At 37.0% G+C, this 19,240-nt stretch overlaps 5 protein-coding genes and 1 pseudogene across 5 annotated transcripts in view; 3 read left to right on the forward strand and 3 right to left on the reverse strand.

Annotated features, from left to right (window-relative positions):
* Positions 1-1,958, reverse strand: part of LOC116105536 — a 3,688-nt gene extending 1,730 nt beyond the window's left edge. The window contains exons 1-5 of the mRNA XM_031391943.1: positions 1,604-1,958; positions 1,006-1,048; positions 566-619; positions 377-440; positions 73-129 (exon numbers count right to left, since the gene is read on the reverse strand). Of these exons, the coding sequence (XP_031247803.1) occupies positions 73-129; positions 377-440; positions 566-619; positions 1,006-1,048; positions 1,604-1,788 (403 nt within the window). The 5' untranslated portion in view covers positions 1,789-1,958. The remainder of the gene's footprint in view (positions 1-72; positions 130-376; positions 441-565; positions 620-1,005; positions 1,049-1,603) is intronic.
* Positions 1,959-3,437: 1,479 nt separating this feature from the next.
* On the reverse strand, positions 3,438-5,220 carry LOC116105571 (RNA-binding protein pno1-like). The gene is made up of 2 exons (XM_031391984.1): positions 5,086-5,220; positions 3,438-4,471 (listed from the first exon to the last, which is right to left on the reverse strand). Exon 2 carries the CDS (start codon positions 4,448-4,450, stop codon positions 3,803-3,805), a length of 648 nt encoding a protein of 215 aa, XP_031247844.1. The 5' UTR covers positions 4,451-4,471; positions 5,086-5,220; the 3' UTR covers positions 3,438-3,802.
* Positions 5,221-5,414: 194 nt separating this feature from the next.
* LOC116105566 (DEAD-box ATP-dependent RNA helicase 18-like) lies at positions 5,415-9,194 on the forward strand. The gene is made up of 11 exons (XM_031391971.1): positions 5,415-5,785; positions 5,973-6,209; positions 6,374-6,634; positions 6,925-7,004; positions 7,112-7,217; positions 7,318-7,431; positions 7,516-7,614; positions 7,708-7,797; positions 8,017-8,123; positions 8,211-8,354; positions 8,548-9,194. The coding sequence occupies exons 1-11, from the start codon at positions 5,525-5,527 to the stop codon at positions 8,816-8,818; spliced, it is 1,770 nt and encodes a 589-aa protein (XP_031247831.1). The 5' UTR covers positions 5,415-5,524; the 3' UTR covers positions 8,819-9,194.
* A 1,281-nt stretch (positions 9,195-10,475) lies between these two features.
* Positions 10,476-12,669, forward strand: LOC116105581 (annotated as a pseudogene).
* Positions 12,670-13,266: 597 nt separating this feature from the next.
* Positions 13,267-15,049, reverse strand: LOC116105557 (RNA-binding protein pno1-like). Its single transcript, XM_031391959.1, has 2 exons — positions 14,915-15,049; positions 13,267-14,300 (listed from the first exon to the last, which is right to left on the reverse strand). Exon 2 carries the CDS (start codon positions 14,277-14,279, stop codon positions 13,632-13,634), a length of 648 nt encoding a protein of 215 aa, XP_031247819.1. The 5' UTR covers positions 14,280-14,300; positions 14,915-15,049; the 3' UTR covers positions 13,267-13,631.
* Positions 15,050-15,243: 194 nt separating this feature from the next.
* Positions 15,244-19,061, forward strand: LOC116105548 (DEAD-box ATP-dependent RNA helicase 18-like). Its single transcript, XM_031391950.1, has 11 exons — positions 15,244-15,614; positions 15,802-16,038; positions 16,203-16,463; positions 16,754-16,833; positions 16,941-17,046; positions 17,147-17,260; positions 17,345-17,443; positions 17,537-17,626; positions 17,846-17,952; positions 18,040-18,183; positions 18,377-19,061. Exons 1-11 carry the CDS (start codon positions 15,354-15,356, stop codon positions 18,645-18,647), a joined length of 1,770 nt encoding a protein of 589 aa, XP_031247810.1. The 5' UTR covers positions 15,244-15,353; the 3' UTR covers positions 18,648-19,061.
* Positions 19,062-19,240: the final 179 nt, after the last annotated feature.

Genomic DNA, 19,240 nt, shown 5'->3' on the forward strand with positions numbered 1-19,240 from the left:
ATTTTTTTTTTTTTTTTGGTAAAAGACTGAAGAGATGGCCCAAAAAGATAGAAAGGGGCAAATAGACCTTACCCATAACCTTTATATTTGTGCGTGATACAAGCCCAATAGTATTGCATACATCATAACCTGCATATACCACAAAGATCCTATTAGAAGCCTAAGAATGATTATCTCTTAATCTAGTATACTGTCGATCATGTTCCAATTATAAAAGGACCCAATAAATCTAAAAGGAGATCATCAAGGTTGACAATAAATTGAGTCATGTTATGTTTTTGTGATTTACATCTCTTCTCATCACTTCCCCTTCTTCATTGGTTCTACCACAACTTAATTCAATAGAAATCCCAAAATTAAAATATAATTTTTTTACCATCGATGTTGTTTGCCACAAGTGCACTACATTCTGATCCACAGCGTGATGGACCCCCGCAGTCCTACAAAACCAAGAGAGCGTCAAAACAAGACATGAAATGAGTTAGTCAATAATGAATACTCAATATAGCCTATTAGGCTCATCAATATTAAGATTATAAATCTGATAATTTCCAGAAGGAATTACCAAGCAGTCAACACATCTAGGTGGGTCATGATTGAATAACATCTCATCGCAAAGCTGCTCCAAAAGAAAAAAAAAAAACTCAATCATGAATCAACTACAAGTAAAGCCATATCAAGTGAATAACTGTCTCTAAAAGGCCATTGTCTAGCTGGATCAACCATAGCATTTGAACTCTAATCTAAAAGCTACTGAGCCTAAATTCAACAAGGTTCTAGTACAATCCATTGCAGCATTGAACCATCAAAATTCCCAACTTAAGTAACTTAACATGAACAAGTCAATTATCAGACACAACAACCAACTGGGTATTTTTACATAAGCACATAGGAATCAAACAAGAAAGGGTAGTTATACAGCCTAAAATGTATGGAAAAAGCTCATAGTAAAAATAAAAATCACTAATTCAACAAAGAAATAAAATGTGACCTGATGGAGCCAACCTGAAACCAGAGCACAGTCTCATTCACAGCCACCTTATAGAATCTGCAGCAATTACATAAACGAATTTCAGTTAAATCACATCTGCCCCATTAAAAATACTATCAAAGAAAACAAAATACTCAAAATACTATCAAAGAAAACAAAATACTATTCAATTATCCATTTTTTAATAAACTATAAATTCCCAAAAGCCATTTCAAGTTTTCAACTTTGAGACTGACCATTAAACTAACCGTCAATGTTGAAAAGCGCCTAGCTTTAAGTAACAAAAACAATTTTTTTTCTCAAATTTTTTTTTTTTAAAAGTTTGCAAATTTAAATCAATTCCGACCTCCTACACAGTCACAAGAGATTCCACAAGCTGAACCAGCGAGTATTGACAAAAAAATCAACTAGTTTATTGCATTAGTTTATTTCAATAACTCTTGCAACCAATCACGAAAGATTCCCGTGCAACTGAGAATAAAAAATGATAACATAAACAATAAGTAGTCACATTAAGTCCCATTTTTTTAGCTGGAAATCACGTCATGCAAAATATAAACCGCCCAGATCAATAAACAAAATTACAACACTAAATGGAGAGAAAGTACTCACCCGTCTTCACTGAGGACACCGTGAGGGAACATAGCGAGAGGAGTGGCCAAGCTATAGTTAATGCGCTTGTCATGGTCAGTGAAACTGAGTTCACAGACGGCGGAGACCGAGTAAACACGGAGAAGAACAAGAGCTAAGAGAATGATGAAAAGCCATTTTAATAAATCGCCTCCCATCTTCATCATTGTAACCGACGAGCCAGGAATTTTTTTCGGGGGGTTTTAAATTTGTTTACCCTTTTTCCTGATGTTTTATTTTATCTCATTGTTCAGAAAGACCAGGACTCGGGGAGAGGTCCGAGATGGGGAAAATGGCACAAGAGAAGAAAACAATTACGACTTCGCTGCTTGACGAAGAGTTTAAGTTTTAGTTTAATTTTGTCAAACCCACAAGTTTAGAAGTATTTCAACAAGCCCCCAAAGCTTTTGTTTGTTCCTTATAATAATATTTTAATTAATGTAATCAGTATTGATTGAATAATCAAATCAGCATTGTGACATCACCCAACTTCAAAATTTTACTGAAAAAATAACTAAGGGTGCGTTTGGCTAATTGTTTTTATCTATATTCTCAATCCTATCCTTCAAATGTTGTTTGGTAAGTTATTCCCAAAATATTAGTCTATTTTTTGTTAATTATTTTAGACCCCATAATTTTATTAATTTCATTAAATATCCCCCAGAAGAAAAGTTTAAAAACTAACAGAGACACCCCCACCCACAATACTTGCCAGATTCCAGCAACCACCGTCAGTGGTAGCCGGAATCTATCACAACAGTCACACGACCACCGAAAATGGTCGGTATTGGCCAGATCTGGCCGTCAGCGATGGCCAAAGAAATGACCGGTGTTGACTATCAACGACGGCCATATCTTTGGCCGTAGCTGACGGCCAAAGTTGGCATTTTTCGACCGTCAAAGGCCACATCCGACCTTAGATCTGGCCTTTTCCGGCTAGATCCGTGGTGGATATGGCCGGAAAAGGCCATATCGATCGAATACCCACCAGATCCGACTGAATTTTGTTGTTATCCAATTTTCCGGCCAGATTCCGACGGTGGTGGCCAGAATCTGGCACTTTGGGTGTTAAGGGTGTTTTTGTTATTTTACAATATTTTAATATATTAGGGTGTTTATTAAATTAACAAACCTTAGGGGCTTTTTTATAATTTTTTAAATTTTATCTCGTAATACTCCCTTATTTAACTATTCAATACTATCCTTAAAATCCTACCCAAAATAATAAACCAAACGCACGCTAAATTATCTCACTGTTTTCTACTGTGTCGTGAAATTTTTTACAGAGATGAAGGTACCCAGATGTGAAAATTGAGACAAATCTTTAGAGTGAATGTTATTTGTCAATTGTTAATTAATAGTGGTTTGGTACTTAGGGCCAGCGACAAAATGACAGCCATGTTCACTGCTTGTTTCAATTCTGGATTGCAATTTGCAAGCAGCAAAAATCATATACACCCAACAAATATGGCAAATCCCAGCTAAAACCTCTGTAATAATTCATCATATATCTTTATAGAGCTAGTCTTCCCTGGACAAACACAAATACATCATCTAGATTTTTCAGAAGATGAACTGGATATACAATAATTCTGATAAGATTGCATACCATTCCCGAGTTGCTTCGCAAGTTCAAAATTTGAACATTTCCGCAGCTCCATGCACACAGATCAATCTGATAAGTGTTCATGACACTCATTGCACAGATATCATGAAGCAAAATGTAGACATAAGGTCGTTAATTGGATGCTGGTAAAGCTGGATAGATATCGTTCGAAGCAAGAGAGCAAGTAAAAAAGCAAATTGTTGCAGAAAATAAAGAATAAAACAGATTCAACATTTGGACTAATAGCCACACACACATGCAGGCATAGGGTTTAACACGTTATAAATCAGTCAATCCACCTGCACAAATACAATTACTGCTTATGCGAAGATAATAGCACATAACAAAAAGAACGAATCCTCTCAAAGTTACTTCCTTGACAACTTAATATAATGATACTTAATGAATACTTCTTCCACGACCATTTCATGTACTAGTGTTTCCTGAATTTGACAGACAAAACCTTAGCTGCTACTCTCTCTTTCGTTATACTCATCATATCCAATCTTACAATAGAACATCCAAGAATTCATGAATCAGGGAAAAGTATTAAAGACAGACAGAAATAAGAATGATCAAAACCTTTCTGCCAGTCTAGCACTAACTGCTCTAAGTTTTGAGTACACTTTTCCAGCAGGTGAACCTAAAATGAGGCTGCAAAGTGAATCCCTTGCAATTTTAATGCTGGCAAAAGATCCAAGTATGTGAATTTTTGTGTCAGCAATCACAATCCTTGTCCTTGTCGTATTTTCAATAGTAAACTTTGTTTTGCCACCTTTACCAGACAGCCTTCCGATAGCACGAGACAAATGCTCACCACGAAGTGTTTTGACATCCTTGATCTCAAAAGATTCCACATACAGCTCATCAATACGCAAAAGAGCAATAGCATCTATAACATCGAAACCTAGCATGAATGCGTGCACAAAATCCGCGCACTTCTGTAGGTTACTAATGTCTGGTGTGTCTGGTCTAGTCTTCAATTCAACTCTACGAGCCTTGAGATTCATACGGATGTCAATCTTCATCTGCTCATATACCGGAGTGTAGATGTCCATCCATGCTTTCTTGAGAGGTGAATACCGATGAGGTGGGACAGAGACCCTCCGAAACTGCACTCGACCATCAGACATCTCATGTGCCTTCAAAGGCTCAAACTGTGGCTTTGGTGGCAAAGAGCCAGACTCCTTTTGGGTTTGAGATGAAACTGTTTCAACTTCCATGGTAGCAGGGATTTGTCTGAACTGTATAGTGCAAAAGCAAATTCTTCCCTTAAAAAAATTCTGATAGATACGCATAAATGCAAATTTCATACTGTTAGCCACGCTGTGGCTCCATTCATTTTCAAAATTCCAATTGGAAATCAACTATTACCATTAAAAACAAGAAAAGCAATGGCCAAAACAATAACCAAACAAGACTAATACATAAACCAGCTTTAAATGAACCCAGCAAACAATCAAAGAAAATGCACGTTCACTTCCCTGACTGTACCACGGCACCAGGCCAAATAACTGGCAACATTACTCGAAAGGTTTGATTATAATATAAATGATTTTTCAGTTATACAACTATTTTATATAATACCGTCCCTAAACTATAGTTACATGAAATCAAAACTTTGCTACTCATAACTAAACCATAAATTATCGGCACAGTGTTAACACAGGGCTGGTGTCCTAGTATAACCCTTACTTCACATCAAAAACTGATAACTCTAGCAATACACAAGTATAAATATGTTGAAAATTGAATCCTATCACCAAACCTAGCAAAGATAGGAACACATAGAAGTTTCAAATTTTATTCATCTTATTTAAAAAAGATGAGAGGAGCTTGACAAGAGGATTTAATTTACCTGATACGAGCTTTCTTCTCCGATCGATGTCGGCTACCGACGGCGCAGTTTAAGGCTCGAGAGAAGTAAAGCTGAAAGGGGTTGGCGGCAGAAGGCTTCCGAGTATTTGTAAGTGCCATACTATTTTGATACGACACCGTTTGGTCACTGTTAACCTAGCCTGTGGATTTAATTAATAACTACCTGAGGATATAATTGTAAAATCAGTACTTAATTTGGCTATTTTCTAAATTTTAAAAAATGACCATTTTTCCTTGTTTATCCAATAAATGGACAATTTATTGGAATTCCCTCGTAAATATTTAACCACTCCATTGGAGAAAACGACGTGTTTCGATGCCGTTTTGGTTCGTAATGCAGTAATAGCCTAATAGGTATCGGTGCCTAAAAGAAATTTCGAAGCGCGCTTCTCTGGAACTCTGTAACTGCTGCTACTGCTATGGACTCTAGCCCCAACAAAGCGTTAACGGACACTCGCTTTTCCGATCTTAAGCCGCCGCTCTCCGATCCGGTTCTCGAAGCCTTGACAGAAGCCGGCTTCGAGTTCTGTACGCCAGTTCAAGCCGCCACTATCCCTTTGCTATGCAGCTATAAGGACGTCTCTGTCGACGCCGCCACCGGCTCCGGTAAAACTCTAGCTTTTCTTGTCCCTCTCGTGGAAATCCTCCGCCGCACCACTTCTCCTCCAAAACCTCACCAGGTCCCTCTCTTGCTTGAAGTACATAGAAAAGTTCCAATTTTTAGAAGACCTCAAAGGACTGAATTAAGCTTTTACTTCAGTTAGCTGGAGATTTTTAGTTGAATAATTTGTATTCTTGTTATTTTAATTGCCCCATTTTTTAGCTGTTGTTTTGGTGAGATAAGTAATTGGATTTGCTATGTTACAGGTGATGGGAATGATTATATCGCCAACAAGGGAGTTATCATCGCAAATTTATCACGTTGCTCAGCCTTTCATTTCTACGTTGTCGAATGTTAAGGCTATGCTTCTTGTGGGTGGTGTTGATGTGAAAACAGATATGAAGAAGATAGAGGAGGAAGGAGCAAATTTATTGATTGGTACGCCTGGGCGGTTATATGACATAATGGAACGTATGGATGTTTTAGATTTCAGGAACCTTGAGGTAGTTTTTTTGAGAATTAAATCAATTCATGTTAATTACCAAGATGTAGCAAGTTTTATTTTTTGTATAAGCAATTGAGAATTTGCTATATGCAGAAGTGGCATTGATTATGTTTGTTAAATGCGGAGATGACTGGATTAGTTACAGCTGTTTGGTTAATGCAGATTTTGATTCTAGATGAAGCTGACAGACTCTTAGATATGGGATTTCAGAAACAGATAAGTTACATAATATCTCGTTTGCCAAAGCTTCGTAGAACTGGTCTTTTTTCAGCTACTCAAACGGAGGCTGTTGAAGAGCTGTCCAAAGCAGGGCTGAGGAATCCTGTGAGGGTTGAAGTTCGAGCAGAAGCAAAATCGCAGCCTGGTTCAGCATCATCTCAAACATTAGCCTCTTCAAAAACACCTTCAGGCCTTCACCTTGAGGTATGCTGCATGTGGATTTATTTATTTACATTTATGTTGCATTTGGCTACGCAGAACTGGAATTGAATTGAATTGAATTTCATAGAATTGCAATAAGATATATTAGTATTCTGTAAGACTGGAATTCCACTATTTGTATTCAACCTTGAGTTAACCTAGAATTAATGATATTCCTTCTTCTCAAAGCCATAATGATTGCATGCAATAGTGAATGTTCATTTTCTTGGTTTTCAAAACTTATTGAGTCTTTGCAATTTGCATTGAAATTGATTTCTTCTTTGATTCTGCAGTATTTGGAATGTGAAGAAGATAAGAAACCATCACAACTCATTGATCTCCTCATTAAGAACAGTTCTAAAAAAACTATAATGTAAGTTCTACGTGGACATTTCTCAAAGGATGGATAGTGCAATCTCTTTGAAACTAGGGGCCAATGAGCTATCATAATTGGTTAAAATGATTTCCTTCTTGCTTCAGATATTTTATGACTTGTGCTTGTGTTGACTACTGGGGAGTTGTTCTTCCGCGTTTGGCTGTTTTAAAGGGTCTTTCTTTGATCCCCCTTCATGGAAAGATGAAGCAGGTAATATTTTGGATATTGGAATAGTTTTTTAGTCTCTAAGATTACAATTTTGTAGTGCCCATTCTGTATTCTGACTTATTTTAACTTTTTACGCCCATAGACTGCTAGGGAGAAAGCATTAGCTTCATTCACGTCCCTTTCAAGTGGCATTCTTCTATGTACTGATGTTGCAGCACGTGGACTTGACATTCCCGGTGTTGATTGTATAATTCAGGTAGCTTTGCAAAATACACAAAAGTACACTTTTGTGATTCATGTAATTTTACAAATGCTGATTTTTTGTTTGTTACTTTTGCAGTATGATCCACCTCAAGATCCAAATGTTTTCATTCACCGAGTTGGGCGAACTGCTCGATTGGGTAAACAAGGAAGTTCAATTGTTTTTTTATCACCAAAGGTATTTTTTGTGCATCTGTTTGGTGATTATTTGGTAGACTTGTTTTCCTCTAAAGAAAAATTACAAGGTGAATGTTTATTTGTATTTATGCAGGAGGAAGCTTATGTAGAATTCCTGCGCATAAGAAGGGTTCCTCTACAGGAGAAAAATTGCACTGATGATGTTTCTGATGTAGTTCCTCAGGTAAGCACAATTTCTACAGTGGATACTCTTCCCATGTTATGCTCATGGTTTGAATTTGTTCTGGATATGTCTTGCTATTAGCAAAAAGAAAATGATTATAGGCGGAAATTGATATTAAACTCTAGAACCATGGCCCAGCTGGCCCGAAATAGTATCTACATTGTTTTTCACCTTTATTTTATGGCAATTGATCCAATATCTGACCACAACTTGTTTCAGATACGGTCTGCTGCCAAAAAAGATCGTGATGTGATGGAAAAAGGACTCAGAGCATTTGTTTCTTATATCCGTGCATATAAAGAGCATCAATGCTCTTACATCTTCAGGTTACTACTGCTTTTCTTTTAGTCTATAGCTGTTTGCTTTTATCTATTTTTTTATTAACACATTTTTTCTTCTCTTGTATTTTACAGGTGGAAAGAACTTGAGATTGGTAAGTTGGCTATGGGCTATGGCTTACTACAGCTTCCTTCAATGCCTGAGGTAAAGAACCATTCACTTTCCACCAAGGGTTTCACTCCAGTTGAAGATATCAATTTGGAGGACATCAAGTATATGTAAGAATTCACAGGCTCTTGTTGATTCAAATATTCTTTTCTTCATAGTTTTAAGTATGAGAGGAAACTATGATTCTTGTATTAGAACCATCAATTTTTATTTTTATTTTTCTCTCTACTATGTGCTTTTCTACATGTGCTGTGATAATATCAAGCCTGCAATAATAGCTAAAAATAATCATTTTTCAATTAGGGACAAATATCGTGAGAAACAAAGGAAGAAGAATCTGCAAGCAAAGAAAGAAGCACAACAGCAAGAACCAAAATTCCAGAAACCCAACAAAACACCAAAGGATGCAACTACTGTTATGAGGAAGAAAACAGCCAAACAGAGACGTGCTTCCCAAGCAGTTGAGGATGATGATGAGTTGGCACGAGATTACCGTCTACTCAAAAAGCTGAAAAAGGGAAACATAGACGAAAGTGAATTTGCGAAATTAACTGGAACTGAAGAGTTACTTTGAAGTGCATGTCTAAATTATGCAGGTTGTGGTCTTGCGAATTTAGATGTTGACTGGGTTTTGGTGGGACTCAAAATGAGAGACAGACTTTAGACCCATCAATAGTCAGGTTCCAGCACTTCTACAGATTAAATGCCATCGTCGTAACAGAAAACTGGTGACAGACAACTTCAATAGTGATGGAGCTTCACTCTTGGTTAGTTCCCTTGTGAGGTCTTAAGTGAGTGGTAAATTTTGGTGCTGAGAGACCTTTTCTTTTTCCTGGTAATTCCATGCATAGCGTTGTTAGGTATTGTTAGGTCAGACATAAGAGATATGCAGCAAAAGTAGAGATGTTAACACAAAAATGTACCTCAACATTTAGTCATTGGCAATGAATGCAAAAATATTTAATAAAATTTTTAAACTGATGGTATATTGAATTGTCGATTGTAAAATTAGCCCTGGTTAAACTGGGAATTGACTATTGACAGGATAGTTCCTATAGCTCTGCCATGAATATGGATAAAGAACAGTGGTGTAGATGCAACTTCAAAGACTTGCAGAATTAATATAGTCACGTGACCATCAATATTATCATCTATTAGACAGCCTGCTTGTCTTTCACCAATTACAATGAAAAAGTTCTACTTCCTTTATTCTTTGTGCTACCCAATCTTGAATTTAAACCAACTTAGATTCCAAAGAGATAGCACAGTGGCACTTCCCTTTAAAGGTTTAATTTTTTAATTTTAATTTTTTTGTGATCAGGTATGTGAACTAGTTTATACTTATCTTAACTAACTCGTGGCAAAGGTCTATTGGGATTCATTGAACACTTCACAAGCTTAATGGATCAGTAAGTCACAATATAATAGATGATCATTTAGTGGGACTCGCACACAAGATTTTCGGGTAATCTAAGGTGTGGCCATTTGGTAGGAGTCGTACACAAGATCTCTGGGTAATTTAAGGCTTGTCATCCGGTCACAAGTCAAATGGTTAAGTTTTATTTTATCGTTAAAAATTTTCTAAATGTCCTATGGATTTAGAGGTTTTTTTTTTTTAATGAGAAATTATAAAAATACCCTTATGTAAATGCTGGAAATTTTTAATTAGGGTAATTACTTTACAACTATATTTTAAATATTAAGATAACTTATACTTGAAAAGTGAGCAAAGAACAAAGATTCTATAGAATCTCCACTAAAGAAAGAATATTTCTAAACGCTTACACAAAAGTAAAAAATCCAAAACTTTATTCTTTAATTATGATTTATTCAATTCATTCATAGAATTTTCATAAATTTAAATATGAATATATATATAAGATTTAAAATTCCCACCAGTGGAAATGTGGAATAAGTATAACGATGAAAAGAACAAGAACAAGACCTAGACCAAGACAGAAGTAATTCCAGAACAGGAGGTGAGCTTCGTCGCATGTTCCGAACTCATGTTCCATGTCCATACTTTCTCTTCTTCGCGCCTATATAACCCGTGAGACCCTAAAATCTAAAGGGACAATTTATTGGAATTCCCTCGTAAATTTAACCACTCCATTGGAGAAAACGATGTTTCGATGCCGTTTTGGTTCGTAACAGTAATAGCCTAATAGGATCGGTGCCTAAAAGAAATTCGAAGCGCGCTTCTCTGGAACTCTGTAACTGCTGCTACTGCTATGGACTCTAGCCCCAACAAAGCGTTAACGGACACTCGCTTTTCGATCTTAAGCCGCCGCTCTCCGATCCGGTTCTCGAAGCCTTGAAGAAGCCGGCTTCGAGTTCTGTACGCCAGTCAAGCCGCCACTATCCCTTTGCTATGCAGCTATAAGGACGTCTCTGTCGACGCCGCCACCGGCTCCGGTAAAACCTAGCTTTTCTTGTCCCTCTCGTGGAATCCTCCGCGCCCACTTCTCCTCCAAAACCTCACCAGGTCCCTCTCTTGCTTGAAGTACATAGAAAAGTTCCAATTTTTAGAAGACCTCAAAGACTGAATTAAGCTTTACTCAGTTAGCTGGAGATTTTTAGTGATAATTTGTATTCTTGTTATTTTAATGCCCCTTTTTTAGCTGTGTTTTGGTGAGATAAGTAATTGGATTTGCTATGTTACAGGTGATGGGAATGATTATATCGCCAACAAGGGAGTTATCATCGCAAATTTATCACGTTGCTCAGCTTTCATTTCTACGTTGTCGAAGTTAAGGCTATGCTTCTTGTGGGTGGGTTGATGTGAAAACAGATATGAAGAAGATAGAGGAGGAAGGAGCAAATATTTATTATTGGTACGCCTGGGCGGTTATATGACATAATGGACGTATGGATGTTTTATTCAGGAACCTTGAGGTAGTGTTTGATTTTTGAATTAAATCAATTCATGTTAATTACCAAGATGTAGCAAGTTTTATTTTTTGTATAAGCAATTGAGAATTTGCTATATGCAGAAGTGCATTGATTATGTTTGTTAAATGCGGAGATGACTGGATTAGTTACAGCTGTTTGGTTAAGCAGATTTTGATTCTAGAGAAGCTGACAGACTCTTAGATATGGGATTTCAGAAACAGATAAGTTACATAATCTCGTTTGCCAAAGCTTCGTAGAACTGGTTTTTTTCAGCTACTCAAACGGAGGCTGTTGAAGAGCCGCAAAGAGGGCTGAGGATCCTGGAGGGTTGAAGTTCGAGCAGAAGCAAAATCGCAGCCTGGTCAGCATCATCTCAAACATTAGCCTCTTCAAAAACACCTTCAGGCCTTCACCTTGAGTATGCGATGTGGATTTATTTATTTACATTTATGTTGCATTTGGCTACGCAGAACTGGAATTGAATTGAATGAATTTATAGAATGCAATAAGATATATTATATTCTGTAAGACTGATCCACTATTTGTATTCAACCTTGAGTTAACCTAGAATTAATGATATTCCTTCTTCTCAAAGCCATAATGTTGCATGCAATAGTGAATGTTATTTTCTTGGTTTTCAAAACTTATGAGGTCTTTGCAATTTGCATTGAAATTGATTTCTTCTTTGTTCTGCAGTATTTGGAATGTGAAGAAGATAAGAAACCATCACAACTCATTGATCTCCTTATTAAGAACAGTTCTAAAAAAACTATATGTAAGTTCTACGTGGACATTTCTCAAAGGAGTATAGTGCAATCTCTTTGAAACTAGGGGCCAATGAGCTATCATAATTGGTTAAATGATTCCTTCTTGTTCAGATATTTTATGACTTGTGCTTGTGTTGACTACTGGGAGTTGTTCTTCCGCGTTTGTGTGTTTTAAAGGGTCTTTCTTTGATCCCCCTTCATGGAAAGATGAAGCAGGTATATTTGGATATGGAATAGTTTGTTAGTCTCTAAGATTACAATTTTGTAGTGCCCATTCTGTATTCTGACTTATTTTAACTTTTTACGCCCATAGACTGCTAGGAGAAAAAGTTAGCTTCATTCACTCCCTTTCAAGTGGCATTCTCTATGTACTGTGTTGCAGCACGTGGACTTGACATTCGGTGTTGATTGTATAATTCAGGTAGCTTTTGCAAAATACACAAAAGTACACTTTTGTGATTCATGTAATTTTACAAATGTGATTTTTTGTTTGTTACTTTTGCAGTATGATCCACCTCAAGATCCAAATGTCATTCAACCGAGTTGGTCGAACTGCTCGATTGGGTAAACAAGGAGTTCAATTGTTTTTTTATCACCAAGGTATTTTTTGTGCATCTGTTTGGTGATTATGGTAGACTTGTTTTCCTCTAAAGAAAAATTACAAGGTGAATGTTTATTTGTTATGCAGGAGGAAGCTTATGAGAATTCCTGCGATAAGAAGGGTTCCTCACAGAGAAAAATTGCACTGATGATGTTTCTGATGTAGTTCCTAGGTAAGCACAATTTCCTAAATTATCTCACTGTTTTCTACTGTGTCGTGAAATTTTTTACAGAGATGAAGGTACCCAGATGTGAAAATTGAGACAAATCTTTAGAGTGAATGTTATTTGTCAATTGTTAATTAATAGTGGTTTGGTACTTAGGGCCAGCGACAAAATGACAGCCATGTTCACTGCTTGTTTCAATTCTGGATTGCAATTTGCAAGCAGCAAAAATCATATACACCCAACAAATATGGCAAATCCCAGCTAAAACCTCTATAATAATTCATCATATATCTTTATAGAGCTAGTCTTCCCTGGACAAACACAAATACATCATCTAGATTTTTCAGAAGATGAACTGGACATACAATAATTCTGATAGGATTGCATACCATTCCCGAGTTTCTTCGCAAGTTCAAAATTTGAACATTTCCGCAGCTCCATGCACACAGATCAATCTGATAAGTGTTCATGACACTCATTGCACAGATATCATGAAGCAAAATGTAGACATAAGGTCGTTAATTGGATGCTGGTAAAGCTGGATAGATATCGTTCGAAGCAAGAGAGCAAGTAAAAAAGCAAATTGTTGCAGAAAATAAAGAATAAAACAGATTCAACATTTGGACTAATAGCCACACACACATGCAGGCATAGGGTTTAACACGTTATAAATCAGTCAATCCACCTGCACAAATACAATTACTGCTTATGCGAAGATAATAGCACATAACAAAAAGAACGAATCCTCTCAAAGTTACTTCCTTGACAACTTAATATAATGATACTTAATGAATACTTCTTCCACGACCATTTCATGTACTAGTGTTTCCTGAATTTGACAGACAAAACCTTAGCTGCTACTCTCTCTTTCGTTATACTCATCATATCCAATCTTACAATAGAACATCCAAGAATTCATGAATCAGGGAAAAGTATTAAAGACAGACAGAAATAAGAATGATCAAAACCTTTCTGCCAGTCTAGCACTAACTGCTCTAAGTTTTGAGTACACTTTTCCAGCAGGTGAACCTAAAATGAGGCTGCAAAGTGAATCCCTTGCAATTTTAATGCTGGCAAAAGATCCAAGTATGTGAATTTTTGTGTCAGCAATCACAATCCTTGTCCTTGTCGTATTTTCAATAGTAAACTTTGTTTTGCCACCTTTACCAGACAGCCTTCCGATAGCACGAGACAAATGCTCACCACGAAGTGTTTTGACATCCTTGATCTCAAAAGATTCCACATACAGCTCATCAATACGCAAAAGAGCAATAGCATCTATAACATCGAAACCTAGCATGAATGCGTGCACAAAATCCGCGCACTTCTGTAGGTTACTAATGTCTGGTGTGTCTGGTCTAGTCTTCAATTCAACTCTACGAGCCTTGAGATTCATACGGATGTCAATCTTCATCTGCTCATATACCGGAGTGTAGATGTCCATCCATGCTTTCTTGAGAGGTGAATACCGATGAGGTGGGACAGAGACCCTCCGAAACTGCACTCGACCATCAGACATCTCATGTGCCTTCAAAGGCTCAAACTGTGGCTTTGGTGGCAAAGAGCCAGACTCCTTTTGGGTTTGAGATGAAACTGTTTCAACTTCCATGGTAGCAGGGATTTGTCTGAACTGTATAGTGCAAAAGCAAATTCTTCCCTTAAAAAAATTCTGATAGATACGCATAAATGCAAATTTCATACTGTTAGCCACGCTGTGGCTCCATTCATTTTCAAAATTCCAATTGGAAATCAACTATTACCATTAAAAACAAGAAAAGCAATGGCCAAAACAATAACCAAACAAGACTAATACATAAACCAGCTTTAAATGAACCCAGCAAACAATCAAAGAAAATGCACGTTCACTTCCCTGACTGTACCACGGCACCAGGCCAAATAACTGGCAACATTACTCGAAAGGTTTGATTATAATATAAATGATTTTTCAGTTATACAACTATTTTATATAATACCGTCCCTAAACTATAGTTACATGAAATCAAAACTTTGCTACTCATAACTAAACCATAAATTATCGGCACAGTGTTAACACAGGGCTGGTGTCCTAGTATAACCCTTACTTCACATCAAAAACTGATAACTCTAGCAATACACAAGTATAAATATGTTGAAAATTGAATCCTATCACCAAACCTAGCAAAGATAGGAACACATAGAAGTTTCAAATTTTATTCATCTTATTTAAAAAAGATGAGAGGAGCTTGACAAGAGGATTTAATTTACCTGATACGAGCTTTCTTCTCCGATCGATGTCGGCTACCGACGGCGCAGTTTAAGGCTCGAGAGAAGTAAAGCTGAAAGGGGTTGGCGGCAGAAGGCTTCCGAGTATTTGTAAGTGCCATACTATTTTGATACGACACCGTTTGGTCACTGTTAACCTAGCCTGTGGATTTAATTAATAACTACCTGAGGATATAATTGTAAAATCAGTACTTAATTTGGCTATTTTCTAAATTTTAAAAAATGACCATTTTTCCTTGTTTATCCAATAAATGGACAATTTATTGGAATTCCCTCGTAAATATTTAACCACTCCATTGGAGAAAACGACGTGTTTCGATGCCGTTTTGGTTCGTAATGCAGTAATAGCCTAATAGGTATCGGTGCCTAAAAGAAATTTCGAAGCGCGCTTCTCTGGAACTCTGTAACTGCTGCTACTGCTATGGACTCTAGCCCCAACAAAGCGTTAACGGACACTCGCTTTTCCGATCTTAAGCCGCCGCTCTCCGATCCGGTTCTCGAAGCCTTGACAGAAGCCGGCTTCGAGTTCTGTACGCCAGTTCAAGCCGCCACTATCCCTTTGCTATGCAGCTATAAGGACGTCTCTGTCGACGCCGCCACCGGCTCCGGTAAAACTCTAGCTTTTCTTGTCCCTCTCGTGGAAATCCTCCGCCGCACCACTTCTCCTCCAAAACCTCACCAGGTCCCTCTCTTGCTTGAAGTACATAGAAAAGTTCCAATTTTTAGAAGACCTCAAAGGACTGAATTAAGCTTTTACTTCAGTTAGCTGGAGATTTTTAGTTGAATAATTTGTATTCTTGTTATTTTAATTGCCCCATTTTTTAGCTGTTGTTTTGGTGAGATAAGTAATTGGATTTGCTATGTTACAGGTGATGGGAATGATTATATCGCCAACAAGGGAGTTATCATCGCAAATTTATCACGTTGCTCAGCCTTTCATTTCTACGTTGTCGAATGTTAAGGCTATGCTTCTTGTGGGTGGTGTTGATGTGAAAACAGATATGAAGAAGATAGAGGAGGAAGGAGCAAATTTATTGATTGGTACGCCTGGGCGGTTATATGACATAATGGAACGTATGGATGTTTTAGATTTCAGGAACCTTGAGGTAGTTTTTTTGAGAATTAAATCAATTCATGTTAATTACCAAGATGTAGCAAGTTTTATTTTTTGTATAAGCAATTGAGAATTTGCTATATGCAGAAGTGGCATTGATTATGTTTGTTAAATGCGGAGATGACTGGATTAGTTACAGCTGTTTGGTTAATGCAGATTTTGATTCTAGATGAAGCTGACAGACTCTTAGATATGGGATTTCAGAAACAGATAAGTTACATAATATCTCGTTTGCCAAAGCTTCGTAGAACTGGTCTTTTTTCAGCTACTCAAACGGAGGCTGTTGAAGAGCTGTCCAAAGCAGGGCTGAGGAATCCTGTGAGGGTTGAAGTTCGAGCAGAAGCAAAATCGCAGCCTGGTTCAGCATCATCTCAAACATTAGCCTCTTCAAAAACACCTTCAGGCCTTCACCTTGAGGTATGCTGCATGTGGATTTATTTATTTACATTTATGTTGCATTTGGCTACGCAGAACTGGAATTGAATTGAATTGAATTTCATAGAATTGCAATAAGATATATTAGTATTCTGTAAGACTGGAATTCCACTATTTGTATTCAACCTTGAGTTAACCTAGAATTAATGATATTCCTTCTTCTCAAAGCCATAATGATTGCATGCAATAGTGAATGTTCATTTTCTTGGTTTTCAAAACTTATTGAGTCTTTGCAATTTGCATTGAAATTGATTTCTTCTTTGATTCTGCAGTATTTGGAATGTGAAGAAGATAAGAAACCATCACAACTCATTGATCTCCTCATTAAGAACAGTTCTAAAAAAACTATAATGTAAGTTCTACGTGGACATTTCTCAAAGGATGGATAGTGCAATCTCTTTGAAACTAGGGGCCAATGAGCTATCATAATTGGTTAAAATGATTTCCTTCTTGCTTCAGATATTTTATGACTTGTGCTTGTGTTGACTACTGGGGAGTTGTTCTTCCGCGTTTGGCTGTTTTAAAGGGTCTTTCTTTGATCCCCCTTCATGGAAAGATGAAGCAGGTAATATTTTGGATATTGGAATAGTTTTTTAGTCTCTAAGATTACAATTTTGTAGTGCCCATTCTGTATTCTGACTTATTTTAACTTTTTACGCCCATAGACTGCTAGGGAGAAAGCATTAGCTTCATTCACGTCCCTTTCAAGTGGCATTCTTCTATGTACTGATGTTGCAGCACGTGGACTTGACATTCCCGGTGTTGATTGTATAATTCAGGTAGCTTTGCAAAATACACAAAAGTACACTTTTGTGATTCATGTAATTTTACAAATGCTGATTTTTTGTTTGTTACTTTTGCAGTATGATCCACCTCAAGATCCAAATGTTTTCATTCACCGAGTTGGGCGAACTGCTCGATTGGGTAAACAAGGAAGTTCAATTGTTTTTTTATCACCAAAGGTATTTTTTGTGCATCTGTTTGGTGATTATTTGGTAGACTTGTTTTCCTCTAAAGAAAAATTACAAGGTGAATGTTTATTTGTATTTATGCAGGAGGAAGCTTATGTAGAATTCCTGCGCATAAGAAGGGTTCCTCTACAGGAGAAAAATTGCACTGATGATGTTTCTGATGTAGTTCCTCAGGTAAGCACAATTTCTACAGTGGATACTCTTCCCATGTTATGCTCATGGTTTGAATTTGTTCTGGATATGTCTTGCTATTAGCAAAAAGAAAATGATTATAGGCGGAAATTGATATTAAACTCTAGAACCATGGCCCAGCTGGCCCGAAATAGTATCTACATTGTTTTTCACCTTTATTTTATGGCAATTGATCCAATATCTGACCACAACTTGTTTCAGATACGGTCTGCTGCCAAAAAAGATCGTGATGTGATGGAAAAAGGACTCAGAGCATTTGTTTCTTATATCCGTGCATATAAAGAGCATCAATGCTCTTACATCTTCAGGTTACTACTGCTTTTCTTTTAGTCTATAGCTGTTTGCTTTTATCTATTTTTTTATTAACACATTTTTTCTTCTCTTGTATTTTACAGGTGGAAAGAACTTGAGATTGGTAAGTTGGCTATGGGCTATGGCTTACTACAGCTTCCTTCAATGCCTGAGGTAAAGAACCATTCACTTTCCACCAAGGGTTTCACTCCAGTTGAAGATATCAATTTGGAGGACATCAAGTATATGTAAGAATTCACAGGCTCTTGTTGATTCAAATATTCTTTTCTTCATAGTTTTAAGTATGAGAGGAAACTATGATTCTTGTATTAGAACCATCAATTTTTATTTTTATTTTTCTCTCTACTATGTGCTTTTCTACATGTGCTGTGATAATATCAAGCCTGCAATAATAGCTAAAAATAATCATTTTTCAATTAGGGACAAATATCGTGAGAAACAAAGGAAGAAGAATCTGCAAGCAAAGAAAGAAGCACAACAGCAAGAACCAAAATTCCAGAAACCCAACAAAACACCAAAGGATGCAACTACTGTTATGAGGAAGAAAACAGCCAAACAGAGACGTGCTTCCCAAGCAGTTGAGGATGATGATGAGTTGGCACGAGATTACCGTCTACTCAAAAAGCTGAAAAAGGGAAACATAGACGAAAGTGAATTTGCGAAATTAACTGGAACTGAAGAGTTACTTTGAAGTGCATGTCTAAATTATGCAGGTTGTGGTCTTGCGAATTTAGATGTTGACTGGGTTTTGGTGGGACTCAAAATGAGAGACAGACTTTAGACCCATCAATAGTCAGGTTCCAGCACTTCTACAGATTAAATGCCATCGTCGTAACAGAAAACTGGTGACAGACAACTTCAATAGTGATGGAGCTTCACTCTTGGTTAGTTCCCTTGTGAGGTCTTAAGTGAGTGGTAAATTTTGGTGCTGAGAGACCTTTTCTTTTTCCTGGTAATTCCATGCATAGCGTTGTTAGGTATTGTTAGGTCAGACATAAGAGATATGCAGCAAAAGTAGAGATGTTAACACAAAAATGTACCTCAACATTTAGTCATTGGCAATGAATGCAAAAATATTTAATAAAATGTTTAAACTGATGGTATATTGAATTGTCGATTGTAAAATTAGCCCTGGTTAAACTGGGTATTGACTATTGACAGGATAGTTACTAAAGTTCTGCCATGAATATGGATAAAGAACAGTGGTGTAGATGCAACTTCAAAGACTTGCAGAATTAATATAGTCACGTGACCATCAATATTATCATCTATTAGACAGCCTGC

This window comes from Pistacia vera, unplaced genomic scaffold (genome assembly GCF_008641045.1).
Source record: "Pistacia vera cultivar Batoury unplaced genomic scaffold, PisVer_v2 Contig1166, whole genome shotgun sequence".
NCBI lineage: Eukaryota > Viridiplantae > Streptophyta > Magnoliopsida > Sapindales > Anacardiaceae > Pistacia > Pistacia vera.

Bases quoted from the DNA above. Each gene is read 5' to 3' on its own strand.
- LOC116105571 (XM_031391984.1), bottom strand. From the start codon at position 4,450: ATGGAAGTTGAAACAGTTTCATCTCAAACCCAAAAGGAGTCTGGCTCT.
- LOC116105566 (XM_031391971.1), top strand. From the start codon at position 5,525: ATGGACTCTAGCCCCAACAAAGCGTTAACGGACACTCGCTTTTCCGAT. The intron at 6,635-6,924 runs GTATGCTGCATG...TTGATTCTGCAG, and splicing joins CTTCAGGCCTTCACCTTGAG to TATTTGGAATGTGAAGAAGA. The intron at 8,124-8,210 runs GTTACTACTGCT...TGTATTTTACAG, and splicing joins CAATGCTCTTACATCTTCAG to GTGGAAAGAACTTGAGATTG.
- LOC116105557 (XM_031391959.1), bottom strand. From the start codon at position 14,279: ATGGAAGTTGAAACAGTTTCATCTCAAACCCAAAAGGAGTCTGGCTCT.
- LOC116105548 (XM_031391950.1), top strand. From the start codon at position 15,354: ATGGACTCTAGCCCCAACAAAGCGTTAACGGACACTCGCTTTTCCGAT. The intron at 16,464-16,753 runs GTATGCTGCATG...TTGATTCTGCAG, and splicing joins CTTCAGGCCTTCACCTTGAG to TATTTGGAATGTGAAGAAGA. The intron at 17,444-17,536 runs GTATTTTTTGTG...GTATTTATGCAG, and splicing joins TTGTTTTTTTATCACCAAAG to GAGGAAGCTTATGTAGAATT.